A 15,531-nucleotide genomic window follows, 5' to 3' on the forward strand; every position below is an offset into this window, starting at 1 on the left:
CGATATTGTATTTTTCCTCAATACTATTCGTTCTAAAACGTATGAACACAGTGTTTAGATGAATGTTTCAATGTTTTCCATAATATGGTAAAAAAAATCTGCGATAATAATTATTACAAGTATTTTATATTTGCATCGATCCATTTTTTTTTTATCTTTACACTTTCTTTCTATTTATTAATTATATATCCGGAAAGAGCTTAATATACATACATACATACATACATACATACATACATACATACATACACACATACACACGCGCACACGCACACATATGAAAATTATTATATAAGTCTTAAGAACATGTTAAAATATAATAAGTAATAATTTTGTTTTTCATTAAGAGTACTTTGTGATAGCAGGAATTATACTACGAAGAAATGTACAATTTTCTATTTTTACTAAAATTTGACATTATTACAGTTCCTTTTAAATTTTTATTAAAAAGTACGTACAAAGAGCATTCTCATTATCTATATTCCAATCGAAATATACGCAAAATATTTATGTAGCAAGATCAATCGTCTTCCAATCTCTTTCGTACATTCTTATTTCCTATCTTCCGTTTTTTGAAGATCCTTAACGATGAACCCTCATCATCGCTATCTCCTGTCGATATAGTTGTTATAGTTTTCTCTTTGAAGATTCTTTGAGGCGGAGGTGGTTCGGATTTTTCGAAAATAGGCAACTGTATCTGCTTTTGCTGCGGCAATTGAAGATCTACAGGTTTCCTTTCTCTGAAAAAAAGAATATTGTTACTAAAGAGGCGATATATATATATATATATATATATATATATATATATATATATATATATAGAGGAGAGAGAGAGAGAACATTAAAACATTTCCAAAAAAATTTCCGTTTTATAAATAAATATTTACATGACTTTTACAGTCTCCCAGGATCCATAAGGCTGTTGAAATTCAGGAATACTATAATCCCTTCTATAAGGTTTCTCTTCTTCTTCTTTCGACTCTTGTTTTACAATAATCTCTTTACTGTCTTCTTCTTTAATTTGTACTTCTTGTTTTCTTTGTTGTTGCTTTCGCAATTCTTTCATTCTTTCTCGTTCGGCATTAGCTCTTTGTTCTTCAATAAGATCGGCTTTTTCAATCTCCTCTTCCTTTTTTAACTGCTCTAAAAGTTCTTCCTGAAGAGCTTGTTCCTTCACTTCCTCTTCTTGCTCGGCAAATGTCATATAACCCTCTTCTGGAGGTTCCCAGACTGATTCTAGTAATATGTGGAAGACGAAAAAATATTTTTCAATTATGTTGATTTCTTTTTTTTTTTTTATAACTAAAAAAGATATTATTTCAATAATTAAGTAATTGAGTAAGAAAATAATAAATTGCAGGATATACTTATATAGACATACACACAGAGTGTTCCATTCGAAATTCCGCATATAATTATTTTCTAAACTACAGCTTGTTTCAAGAAACGTTTCAAATGAAACTTACCCTCTTTCGGTGATGGGGTGGGGAGAGGAGTGAGAGAAATCATCTTATTATGGCTCAAAACTTCTCCAAGTGGACTGTTTCTGAAATTTCAAGACGACCTTTGTTTTTTTATATGGAATTGTATGTTTTTATTTAGGTAGGTTTATTTAGGTCAATAAATTAGTCTTGGAATGAGTTGCACGCTTACCTAAATAAAAACATACAGTTTCTATATGGGAAAAAACAAAAGTCACTTTAAAATCTCGAAAGAAGAATTGTAATCACCATAAAATGCCGCCTCTCTCCCTATATACCGAAACAGAGTCAATTCTTTTTTAAAACGAACTATAGTTTGAGAAACAATTGCTTGCGAAACTTCGAATGAAACACCTTGTGTATACATATATATACATATACATATACATATACATATACATATACATATACATATACATATATATATATATATATATATACATATATATATGTATATACGTACCATTAGTTTCTATGTGCCAGTAGTAAGTGTATCCTTCGGGACTGAGAGCCTCATACCAAAGTTTCCTGACGGCTTTTCTTCGTCCATCGTCCTCTTGGGCCTTTTTTTTTTTCCCCTTTCCTTTACTTGTTTTATTCTTCCCTTGAGTTTTATTCTCGACGCTGGTACTTTGCTGGTTCTTCGTATGCGACAACCTCGTCAAAGCCGTTGGATCGCAAGGATCAATTTCTTGGGGGAACTGTATACGATTTCAACAATAAAATGAAGAAAAAAAAAAAGAAAGATATTTGTCATAATAAATTGTAAAGGTTTTTTTATTATTTTTTTTTTTAACTTTTTCGACTATTCGATTGATATTTTTCGTAGTCTTTTCATATCTCACGATTTACAGATAATCTATACTAATCCATCATTGTTCTAATAAATTAATATCTCAATAAGACAAAAATATATTATGTACTCACGTGTCGATAATTATTTTGTTTGAATCTCGGTACTGTTTCCGGTGCAGCTTCTGGCATCGAATTCGCATTTTGTGGCGCCTAAGTGTAAACGAAGAATCATACAATTATTTTAATTATACAAACTTTAAAATAACAAATTTTTACGTACTTTTAGGCTTTCCGATCGATTTAGTTTTTCTTTTATTATCCTGTCAGCCGTCATATCTCTCGTATTGTTTTCAACATCTTTGAGATAAGCAGCCATGGCAGCCTATCAAAAGTTAATTAAAAAGAATTTCTTAATTAATTAATTTAATATTTTGTGAAAATTTTTGTTATGTTTGTACAAAGCATTTAATTAATATACGCACGTTTTCCATCTTCTTTAGATCATCCTCAAATTTTTTGTTTTGTTTCGCCTGCTTCGCGCTGTTCTTGTGTATTTCCTTGAGTCTTTTACTGACATTTTCTTTGTGCTTCTTTCCGCCCTCATGGAAGTCGATACTCGGTTTATTGTCAGCGATCCAACATTTACAAAAGTCGCAGAATTTCCGTCCCTGGGACTTCCAATAATCAGCCCTGCAATGGACACATTATTAAAGATCAATTTCCTCAAAATCTTTCTTCAGAGAATATTTACAATTTTCCGTGTTTACAAATATTACTATGTGTCTTCCACATTTCTCAAGATATACTGATTCGATCTGAATTTCAGAATGCATATAATGCTATAAACGTAGACATTCTCTGTCGTTTGGTAACATCATTGGCTATAAAATTCTGCAAAAGCTTTTATGTTTTTGACCTATAATAATTTCCTCTACACCCCCTCGTATTACTGTGATCCATTTACGTGCATATGCTTCGTTGTCCCGTACGTTATGATCGACCTCGTTTCTAATTTTATTTAACTCGTTAATGCATATCTGGATCGTAAAATTTGCAAGTTCTCTTTTGTCCAACAAAAATATTTTTTATAGTATCTTCGTAAGAATGAGAGAGAGAGAGAGAGAGAGAGAGAGAGAGAGAGAGAGAGAGAGAGAGAGAGAGAGAATAAATATTTATAAAAATATACACTATCCAAATAATATAAAGAATGGAAATATATTTATATAGCGTCTGTTTATACATCAACATATACAGTGTTAAAATAGTTGGTTATTTTAAAAGAGTTTAAAATATTATGTAGTTTATTATTTATTAGTTTTCTATAATTTGAAAACTAATAAATAATAAACTACATAATATTTTAAACTCGGTTATGTCGAAAGGATCATTGATCTTTAACTTATCAAAATATACGTCTGTTTGATTTGTAAATAATGTATTTGTATAACATGAAGTATAACATTACAGTATAGTATAAATCAATTAGTCGGTCGTTAAAATGCTGATTATCTCGTAAACGATGTATAGTAGGAATTTTTAATTAGATATGATTTTAATTGAAAATGACCGTATATAAATATGTTAAAAAAAGAAATTATAAGTATCAAATTAAAAAAATTACATCGATCTCAAAAAAGTCACGAGAAGAAAAAAAATTGTTACATATAATTGACTCAGAATCGTGCAAATTAATTAAAAACTTTCTTATAACTTCAATTAACCGCGAAATATTTGCTCGGACATTTATAGACCGATATTCTGTATATGTGCTATCGGAGTAAAAGAAAAAAAATGAAAAAAAAAGAAAAAAAAAAAAAAGAAAAATACAAAAAAGAAAAAAGAGATAAGATAGGAATAATAGAAATCGAAGATTCTGTTATTGAATTTTTAGATTGCTTTTGCATTAACATCGAAAACTAATTTGTAAAAATGTCGTCTCCGTTAATTTAATACTAATTTCACGATAAAGCAAAGAACTTTTCAACATAGTCTGTTCCATTGTAATATGATATCTAAACGTATAAAAGGAGCCAATCTAACGATTCGTACCACACGCTAACCAGCACTTCATACTGCACTTTATGCAATGTTATTACAAGTATGGCCGTCGCGTAATGCGATGTCTACGTGCTATGACCATAAAAGAGAAAACGCAGGAGTCCTTCTCTCATACAAAATCACGATGTCGATGGTGAATACGTGACTCTCTGATAAAGTACGTTAAAGTGCAATTAACAGTGATCGAAGCTATCAGGTAGTCATATAGGACGCATTAAAGTTTTCATGTTGAAGGAGAAACTTTTTGTTAATGTATTTCCTTCTGACTTCACTTGCAATGCATATTAAAATCGTGATAGAAATTAAAATTACATGTTTGTTTTTTTATTTGAACGATACGTACGGCATGTACGTAAGAAATCGTGCATATATTTTCATTTTTAATAAATCGAAAGGCAACCTGTTATAAATAATTAAAATTTTATTCTTTTATTCTTCATGAGAAAAGAAAAAATATTTAAAACATTAACGATCATTGTTTGATACGAAATAAAAGATAAATTTTTTTCTTTCGAATGTTTTAAAAAAAGAATAAAACAGACAATAATGCAATAACGATAACAAATCTCTGTAAACATGGAATAGTAAATCAAGAGGTAAAATATTTATCCGAACTCAAATGTTTCTTCGTACGCCAGTATATTTCATTTTACGTAGACAGTTAAAGAGAGATATACTGTCTATCCAAAAGGTAGAGAATAAAATCTCGGAGAAATTTTCTCACAGATTCAACGGTAACAATCTCCTCTGGCAGTATTATGCTCCTTGCCTAATTTAAAGCAGTAGAAAGGTGAAAGGTGAAACGTAGGGGGAAGGAAACGTTGATAAACCAAGAAAATTCTTTTTCTCTCGTGTCCAAAGAGAAGTGCGAATTAGTTGGCAATTAACCGTCGACCTTACTCGACCTGAAGTACTTGCACTTGGCCTTCGCATCCTCGTGTGTGTGTGTGTGTATTATACTCAGAAAAAGATTAAGAGATTCGGTGACAAACGAAACGAATAAGAGACAGAGAGACAGAGAGAGAGAGAGAGAGAGAGAGAGAGAGAGAGAGGGAGAGAGAAAGAGAAGGATGCAAAAACATTTGACTCGACGAAATTTTAGCTAACATAAAATGTATATATCCGGTAATTTTCGGATGCCAAATGCATTTTCAAGATCATAGTACGAGTGCCAATTACGAGAAGCCAATTAGGAATCGAATTATCGTTTAAAGAATTCGACTTGGTTATCGGATTAAAGTAACAACGAACAAGACACCCATGAAATGAAAAAGATACATATACACACACAAATAGAGAGACACATATACACGATATATAAAAGAAGAAGGAAACTCGATTGCGGTAATATACGTCGAAAATAAAGATAAATTTTTATTAACGAAGAAGGAAGAAAGAAGAGATAAAGTTAGAATTGGATGAACCGGTAAGTTTTTCTTCATCTCACGTACGGTGTACCTACTATTTACTCGAACAGAGTTTAATCTTTCGGACGAGAGAGAAATCTCATTTATCGATTATTCTTCAATCCGTTCGCCTTCATTTACGAGCTCGTTACGTCGAAATTAATCGTGAATTGCATAATTTCTCGATCGAAACATAATCTCGTGAATTACGTATAATACGTTTTCAATTATATCGTATCGCTTTGAGATATAATCATACTAATATAAATGACTTGTTTTTGTTTGTTTTTCTGGAAACGATAAAATACAACATCAATGATGAAAAACGGTTACTTTCAATCAAAGTTTCGTCACTTCGAAAGATGATAAATATGTACCATAATATTATCGACGATAAGAAAACGTTGAAACGTCACTCTTTTATAACGATCTAATTCATAAGAATAGATCGTGACAGGAGGTTCCATTAAAGCGAGCATCGATGAATTACGATAATGGACGAGCGAACCAGTAAGCTCAGATAAGATCTCGCGAGATCAATACTCTAAGTTTCAAGGCGCACGTTGCTTGGCCAATTTCCAAAATAGCTACACACATCCACTCGTTTCATTTCCTCTTTTTATATGCTCGACTCATTTTCTCTAATTCAGCCTTGGATGTCCTCGATGCGTACGCGCGATGCATACGGTTAGATTCACGTTAGTATACTTTAGAAACTATCTGTGTATCTAAATTTACTAGATGTATGATTTCGGACTAAACATTTCGAGATCATAGGCTCTACCACTGCTTTGCCAGTCTAGTCTTTTCGTTTCATTCGCTTTCGCATATAACTCGAACGTAGCAACAGGTTTGATTCCGCTACGTGCAAGCAAAATCGATAATCACCGAACGAAACCGATTTATATGTATAGATATCAGGATAAATTTTGAGACAAAATGAGATGAAGCTAATCTTTTAATTCTTTAGGAATACGTAGGAATAAAGATTCTATTTTTTTTTTTTTTTTCTTTTTTTTTTCCCCCTTTGATATTCTCCTTTAGAACGAGAATTTCAAGCTGCGGAATTTATTTCCTATATTTATTTTATCTTTATCACGTTAATGAACAAAGTAATTTTATATAAATTAATACATTTATCTCCAATAGATATTATAAATTTTTTTAAATAAAAGATACAAGAGAAATTATACTTATTATTAGCAAGTATACTTTTAATCTTTTCAATATCATAAAAGATATCTTTTATGATATTGGAAAAATTAAATATGAAAACGTTTTACATAAAAACTTACAAAATTAAATGCCGGTTATTGGTTTTAGTTTAACAATAAAATTACAGATCTATTTTTACCATATCAATATGACGAATACTTGGAAAAAATAGTTCATCCGTTATTATGTTTAATTTATTTTATTCGTTATAAAAATGAATAAAAAAGCACAAATTTTGGTGAATATATTTTTAATGATTATGATTTTAATAATTATAAAACATGAAATTTTTAATACGTCCCTTTGATACGTTTGGTAGTCTAATGTTAATAATTTACGTAATAAGCGCATAATGTCAAACGGTAATATGTAATTCTATCTTCAAAACAAAAATTTTATATTCGTTGTTTACTACAAGAGAATCATTTATGACGCGGAAATAGTCAAATTTCTCCTAACCTAAACATTTACATAGGCCGAATAGATGCGTCACAAAATTGTACGAGTTCGTATTTGAAGTGCGTCGTAAAAATAAGAGACTCGGTTGAAGTGTACTAATGATGCATCCATAACTAGCTTGCTAGGCTAGGTACCTGATGACACTATCTATAGAACCGTGCCACTATTAATACGGTCTATTATTAATAGAGCTCGGTCTTGGGACGGTTGTGATTCCTCGATGCAATTTGCATCGTCCCTTTGCTTGTCAAAAGGCGAGAGAGCCACGTCACATTTCCCACGCAGGTCAAATACGCGATAATAAGGGTAATAAAATAGAATCTTCTGGCTATTCGACTTGGCATACCACATGCCAAAAGTCTTTTGTCGAACTACTTAGTGATCTTATCGTTTATAACATAAGAAAAATTACAAAAGATTCTTGAATCCATTTAAATAAATTAATTTAATAAATATTAAATGTATAAGATAATTTTCTTAATTTTCATGTTTCGAATTAAAAAAATTAAGAAAAGAAACAATACTACATAAGTGTGCGCACGTGCGGACGCGTGTATACACATATGTATATTTACAATAAAGCACAAGAATAAGTTCGTAATGTCGTAAAGTAAATCGTACGAAAGAATTCTGTCAGTAAAGAAAGTGCATCCACGTGGATGCACCCGAAGCGTTCCAGGACGTAACTTATCATTAGAAAGTTTTTTTATTTGTCTTTCATAATCCAAACGAATACGTTTCAAATAATGAGGGAATGGAAGAGAGAAATTTCATTCATTTTTAACGATGGAGCAAGCGTAAGAAAATTAGTGAACAAGAAAAGCTTTTCAAGAACGTTTAATAAATTTTCTCTAAATTAATCTTTGTTATCCTTCTTTTTTTTTTTTTTTTTTTTTTTTTTTGTTTCAATATAACAGATATTTTTGAAAGTATTTATATAAAAATTATCTTGTTTAATTCGATAAATTATTATTCATAGTTATTTTAACGATAGTAACTTAATACGATCTTTCATGGTTTATCAATACTTATATTTACTGAAATCCGTTTATAACAAGACGTTAAAGTTGTACACAGAGCGCGACCGATTAACGAAGTAGATATACTAACCTTGTTAAGTGTACTATTGGCGGTCTATCATAAGGTTTCTAACAAGGTCGCAAACGAGCCAGACTTTGGTGTGTCGTTACAGCTTGGCTCCTAGTCAACTCGAGCGTTCGTTTAACGATACATAATGTTATTTAAGTGCCCTAAACTTCTTCGAAGTAAAACAATAATTAAAATATTGATCGAACGTAATATTTCTTTTACATTAACCATAATTATATTTAATCTTTAATAAAAATTATCGAACTTGTTGAAATTGTTTAACATTGAAAGAAAATTTGTACGTTTCCAGTTAAAAAAAAAGAAAATGCGTAAAATACGTCTTGAAATATTATTGACATTTCAAGAACTTATCTACGAACAGTTGTGATAATAAAGAAGTTGATCGATGAATTCGCTGCACTTTTGCAAACAGATTTTCATCATCGATCATTTCGTTGATATCGCAAGTCGCTTATGCGTCCTATAGAGATATAGTTATTAATCAAAGCATAGATATACAGTGACTATCCATTTTCACGTTAGTTTCTGACCTTCGACTTTACAAGAAATATATCATCAAAGAATCGTATCAATCTGAATAATTGATTGTGGCAAACTCGTTAGAGTTCAAATTTATAATATATATATTTTTATTATTTAATATATAAATTAAAATTATATGTATATATATACATATAAATTATATATTACTAAATATAATAAATAATAATATAATTATACTATATATTATTGAATTAGAAATATTATATATTTGATTAGATATTTTACTAACGTTAAAATTTATTGAATTAAGGTTTTTATAATGTATAAACTGTTAAATATAAAACTTATAGTAACCAATTCGCGTCTGGTGCATGGCCGAGACACGGAATGGCTACGACACATATAAATGGACCTTTAAATGACTCAATATATTTAGACACTTAAAAAAAATATATACAGAGTTAGATAAAAAAAAAGTAATTGAGAGAAAATTCAGCTAACGTTTCCTGCAAAAGCCTTTTTTGCTAATTAATTTTTAAATTTATTTATTATATTTTATTCGCAACCAACCATGTTCGATTCACGTGAGAAGAGACAGCTGTTAGACTATCGTTTTTGTTGGACGTACCCTTTGTCGACCGTTCCAAACTGTTGAGGATTCGGACAAAATATACCTCGATAAATTTTATCTTGATCTCTCGGACACCGACCATTGAACGATAATCGTTTCCGTTATTTCGTCCTTCATGCATTAATTTCGCTAAAAGATTTAATATCGAAAAATAGAATTTCATATGGATAACTCTACTGCGATGAATATTATCACTCAATTCCCATTAATTTACTTATCAAACGTATATATAATAACTCTACTTTCTTTCAATTTCTTTTTATAAATCATGTTTTTTATTTGTTAAATTCAATAATCTTTTCGATATTTAATTACATTTATTCTAATAGATTTTTAATATAACTATGATCAATTAAATACATTTTATTCAATTTAATTTTATTTCTATTCTTAAATTTCTCCTTTTATTGTTTTCTTTTTCTTTTATCCTTCGTAACTTTAATGCTTTAATTCAATTTTTCTCTTTTTCTATTTCTCTTCTTTATTTCAATTAAATGTAAATAAAAACACTGATATATTTCATTTGGATTTTAGTATACTGTTATGATAGAAAACTTAAGATCGATAGAGATAGAGATAGAAAGAGAGAATCTTAAACAATGTCGGAATACTATAATACTTTTGTATCAAACTGTCTCCATAATGCAAGGACGTCGCGCGTGTCCGTCGAGTACAGATATTAATGAGGAATAATTAATTCTGTCTTAGATAGAACTTTCCTCTCGAGACCTCTGAATTCTGTAGAAGGACGCAGAGATTGGCTGGTTTAATGTTCTTCGTGTATATTAATATAAACGAATACAAAGTTGAGGGATCATGAATCAGAACGAAAAAGTATTGTCGACTAATATTTGTCTAATCTTATTTTCTGATTTATTTAATTATTTAGTTTTACAAATCTTAGAAAATGTTTGTTTGTTTGTTTGTTTGTTTGTTTGTTTGTTTGTTTTTTTTTTTTTTTTAATAGACATGTATCCATCTCTCTTTTCTTTTTGTTGTATCTATTATCACTATAAAGACAACATATTATTAAGCTCCTTTTTTTCTCACGCCAAGTTCTTTTTTTCGATTTGGATGCTGGCCTTCGTTATCGTAAATCTCTCGATTTATCTTCGCTGACAGAAACGGTTCTAAGGGGATAAAAAAAGAGGGCCATGGTGTACAGAATATTTTTTTTCTCTTAGAAAAAAGCAACGTAATAGCTCCCGTGAGAAAGAGAAAGAGAGAGAGAGAGAGAGAGAGAGAGAGAGAGAGAAAAAGGAGGGTAGATAAGAAACGAGTCAACCCTCAAAGATATTGCCAAAAAATTTTTTCTCAAATTCAGCATGTTACGTTACTGTTCAATGAAGGCTATCAATTTCAAGATAGAAAGGAAACGATGTAGTAATGTTAAAAATTGACCCAGATATGTAGCGTTAATGTACGGGAAACTATAAATGCGAATAAAGAGAATAATTCGTTGACGATAACAATGTCATCGTTTATCATAATTCGCACATTACGTTGTTACGTTATTTTTCATAGGAGCATTATACTAATCTTCTCGAATTGCCATAATCATTTGTTAAATTATACATTTTCTTATAATCGGATTTAAATCGATTTCGTTTATATATATATATATATATATATATATATATATATATATTTTTTTTTTATATCGCAATTTTAAATAGAAAATAACGAGATTAAAACGTAAATGATCTAGAAAGCTCATAAAATTGCCCTTTAAAGGAACGTTCCAAGTATCGAGTTAAGTTTATGTTCTTTTTCGTGATGGAATCAAACGAAACGCGATATACTGTGAATGTGTGACAAAATCGAGCCGTGAAAATTGTGGCTATCATGAATGAAAAATGGTTGAAGAGAACTCATACTAAATCGTTTTATGCAGTTTTTATGAGAAGTCTTCCAAGAAACAAATATTCAGCCGAGACAATTGGCTTGCATCCAATTATAACGTTCGTTCGACTAACTTCTTCTTATTCTTATTTTTTTATCTCTATCTCACTTGCATAAGTAAATAGATAATAATTCAGGCATTCATTGAAATAAAAATAAGAAAAAAGAATGAAAAAAAATAAATAAATAAATAAACAAACAAACAAACAAAAGCATAATATTTGTGCGATATCGAGCTGTTGTTCTTCGTCCAACGTGCGCGTGGACTGAGATTAAAAAAACGATGATTATTTTATTGATCGGATCGTTAAATAATGTTGATGTTTTTTATAAAAAAATATTGAATACAATGTTATTCATTTAAACATTAAATACTGTAAAATCCAATATTAATTGCCGAGCCAACCAAATAAATTTATTTCATTACACTTTAATAGGATATGAATATATCGCATAACAATGACTCACACAGTAAAACTAACAATAAATTCATTATTGAAAATATTTCCAATCATCAAATACGAAAAATACCTATATAAAAACAAAGTTCACAGAAACGATTCAAATTAATATCGTCGAATTCGAACGTGTCCCAACTAATAACAAAATATTCACGATCACAAGAGAGTTCGTTCGTTCACACGGAAATTTTCGAACGATGGAGGGAACACAAGCACTAGCTCATGGCGTTATACGTTCGCATCTAACTCGAAAATTTATTCCGATTTAAATTTTGTCATCCGCATGGCAAATCTACGGGGAAAAAGTAGGACGATGATTCAAACGAGTTTTCCGGGATTACGGAGTAAAAAAGTGGATCGGATGATTGCTATCCGTCGAGAGAGAGGAAAAAAAAGAGAGAGAGAGAGAGAGAGAGAATGAATTGAAGTAGATTTTCTTTGAATCGTACTCTTTCTTGCAATATTTTTTATTTATTTTGAAGTGGGCGTCAATCTTTGAAAAAAAGATACTTCGTTCAATATTTTTCGTTTTGTTTTGCTTCAACTCACTATGACTCTATATAACTTTAAAGTTACACAAGTATATGTGTTTCTTATTAATTTTCCTTTTTTTTATTACAAAACTATTTACTTATTAATTCATATTCAAAAATTAATGTTTCATATATGATCATTCGAAAACGCATTCTTATAAGTTTCATATTATATTCAATAAGAAAAAGAATTAACAATATGAAAAACTTTTTTTTTATTATTATTGTATGATACGTAGGAATGATACTTTTGTTTTCATAAGACCGAATTCATTATCGATTAACTCACTTTATTTATATCGTAAAACGCATTATATTGTCGTTAACACATAATAATATTCTTTTTGAACGTTATATAAGAATGAAAAAAATAGTTTATTATTACCAAGATTAGAATCAAAAGTGCTTCTCTTGTTGTCTTTTTCGCCTTTCTTTTTTTCTTCTTCAACGACCGAATTCACGTGTTCTAACACGATTCTCTTCCTAACCGGCTACTACACGAGGCTTGCTTCTGACAACCGGCTCATGATATATAAAGATATTTATATGCTGAAAGCAGTTTACCGACGGCAGCCGGGATAGTGGATAGAAAAAGAAAAAATAAGAAAAAAGAAAAAAAGCCGGCTTTTGGCCGGAACAAAAGCAGTTGAATGAAATACCGTGAGTGTTAACGACAGACTAAAGCTAACGCTGAAGTTTTATAGAGTTACGTCACTAATGAATGATGCGCCGACTCGTAATCCAATTTGCTTGTTGATTTATATACCGGACAATTAATGGGACGGAATATTTCTCTGAATCTATCATCGATTGCATGTACTAGTGTGTGCTATTACGTAGATGATTTTTTATTCTTGATATACAGAGTATTTTTATTTTTATTTTTATTTTTATTTTTTTTTTATTTTTTTTTATTCTTTTATTTTTTTTTTTTTAATAAATAACAAGACATATCGTAAATTTAAAAGATCATCTTTTTAAAAGATCATTATTTTCAATGTCTTTTGGTTCAAAGGACTTCCGGAATCTTTAAAAAGTTGTTTTAAATATGAAGAAAAGAGTAATCTCTATTGAAAGATTTATTCGACCGATTTCGTCAGTATGATTTTGTTAAAAATACATATCACCAGAAAACACATATTTTTTTAATGGATAAAGAGACAAACGTTATAAAGATAACATAACGAAAGCATTTCTGTGTTCGAAAACGTTCTCAAAGAATGAAACCGGTAGAAAAAAAAGGAGAATATCCAACGTAAAAAGTAAAGAAAAAAAGAAAAGAATATCTTATTCATTTACATACGCAAATACACAATGACCAGTGATATAAAAATTCGCATATTTAAAATATTAACAAAATTTTAATAACCCCTTTTTCAATTGTCCTCTAAAATATCACATATGATGATTATTAGATATTATTTAACATTAACTAATTAATTATTAACAAAAAATATTAATTTGAATTTTAAATATTATTTAAATTATGCGTGAAATTAATACAATGAATGTAAAGGTTGACAATTGTTCATTTATATTCAAGATAATTGGAAGCTTGAGATTCAACTGCGATCAATCAGTATGCACTGTTGCTCATCATTAGCTATTGATAACGATTATGAATGATTCATCGAAAGATCATGATTTCGTGATTCATTTGTTTGCCTTCGAACACGTTCAAAATTCATTTTAAAAGTTCTGTCGTTATCGCTATATTTTATAGTCGAATATTACGTGTATCTCTAATCTCTAATACCTTCTTCTACATACATATTATGTACTCCTCGCATACTACATTTAATCCATATCGGCTTCGAATACTTGCAAACGTATGTTGATCTTGAGAGTCTTCAAATTACAAACCAATTTCTATAATCTTTTTACGCCACCTATTTATTTTGTAACATAAAAAGAAAAAGAAAGAGAAAGAGAAGAATTCGTTTCACATGAAAATAATAATTCTTTTTTCTTAAATTCGACTGCTTAAATAAAAGGTAAATTTAAATAAATTTTAATTAAAATGATATATATCTTTAATAACGTATAAAGAAAGTATTACAAAGAGAAGTAAGAGAGGGTCAAGTGTGTATATGTATGTGTTTGTGTATATGTGTGTGAAGTCTGAATTTCATATATAATAGCTTATATACAAAGATATTCTGGTTTCTCGCGAAAGAAAATGAGATATTGCACGTACGTTTTCATAAAGAACGTGTTAACCGCATTTTTTTCTAAGACAAATAGCTACATTTTGTCGCTAATTCGACAGATTGCCTTTAGGGGGGGGGGGGGGGGGGGGGGAAGGAGAAAAGATTAATATATGGTAATTTATTAATTAAAAAATTGCGTATAACGAGATTATTTAATTATCAAAAACTTAATGATTTTGATTGCCCCAATCAGACGATCAATTAAATGTATTTCCATATTTAGAAAACGCTATAATGATAAATGTTATGATAACTAAAAATTTATTATCAGCAATACACATTCGTTAAGATAATTATTGTTGATTTGGTTAATTTCAATAAATACAATAATCGTAGACGATCATTAACGTTGAATCGTTATTAAAAACGAATTTACATTTTTGGAAAATACAAAAACGTTTCTTTACAGAGACTCGACTTAGACCGAATTCGATCGATATAAAGTAAGCAAACGAATTCGAGCCGAATTAGGAAACGCAAGAGAAGAGAAAAGTATGTGAGTTTATAATCGGCTCGAGGTAAAATTAGAAACAAAGCGGTATCTTTTTCGTTAGAATACCATACCAACGTATATATCTGTGTTGTCTTGGTGTTGATCTCGTTACGTGCCATTGCCTCTTTTCTAATAGTATTTTCGTAAGAGTCGAATCAGCTATTCTAAGGGTTAATTTTCGTGAAAGACTGTAGTTAACGATTTCAATTAACGAACGTGAGCACGAATTGTAAATTAAAACAGTACGATCGAGTAAACGTTTTACAATTTAATTATATACATATAGTAATTTAT

At 29.8% G+C, this 15,531-nt stretch overlaps 1 protein-coding gene across 3 annotated transcripts in view; it reads right to left on the reverse strand.

The window, feature by feature from the left end:
- Positions 1–420: 420 nt before the first annotated feature.
- Positions 421–15,531, reverse strand: part of LOC124946480 (WW domain-binding protein 4) — a 42,374-nt gene continuing 27,263 nt past the window's right edge. The window contains exons 1-7 of one of the 3 annotated variants that reach the window (XM_047487234.1): positions 12,920–13,417; positions 2,759–2,966; positions 2,557–2,658; positions 2,409–2,486; positions 1,945–2,182; positions 888–1,236; positions 421–740 (exon numbers count right to left, since the gene is read on the reverse strand). In XM_047487234.1, coding sequence (XP_047343190.1) covers positions 521–740; positions 888–1,236; positions 1,945–2,182; positions 2,409–2,486; positions 2,557–2,658; positions 2,759–2,767 — 996 coding nt within the window. In that variant the 5' untranslated portion in view covers positions 2,768–2,966; positions 12,920–13,417 and the 3' untranslated portion in view covers positions 421–520. Of the gene's footprint in view, positions 741–887; positions 1,237–1,944; positions 2,183–2,408; positions 2,487–2,556; positions 2,659–2,758; positions 2,967–3,027; positions 3,109–12,919; positions 13,418–15,531 lie in introns of those variants that run through there. The other 2 variants (XM_047487222.1, XM_047487227.1) reach the window with 2 other exon arrangements.

Source organism: Vespa velutina, chromosome 1 (assembly GCF_912470025.1).
Source record: "Vespa velutina chromosome 1, iVesVel2.1, whole genome shotgun sequence".
In the NCBI taxonomy this organism is placed as follows: Eukaryota; Metazoa; Arthropoda; class Insecta; order Hymenoptera; family Vespidae; genus Vespa; species Vespa velutina.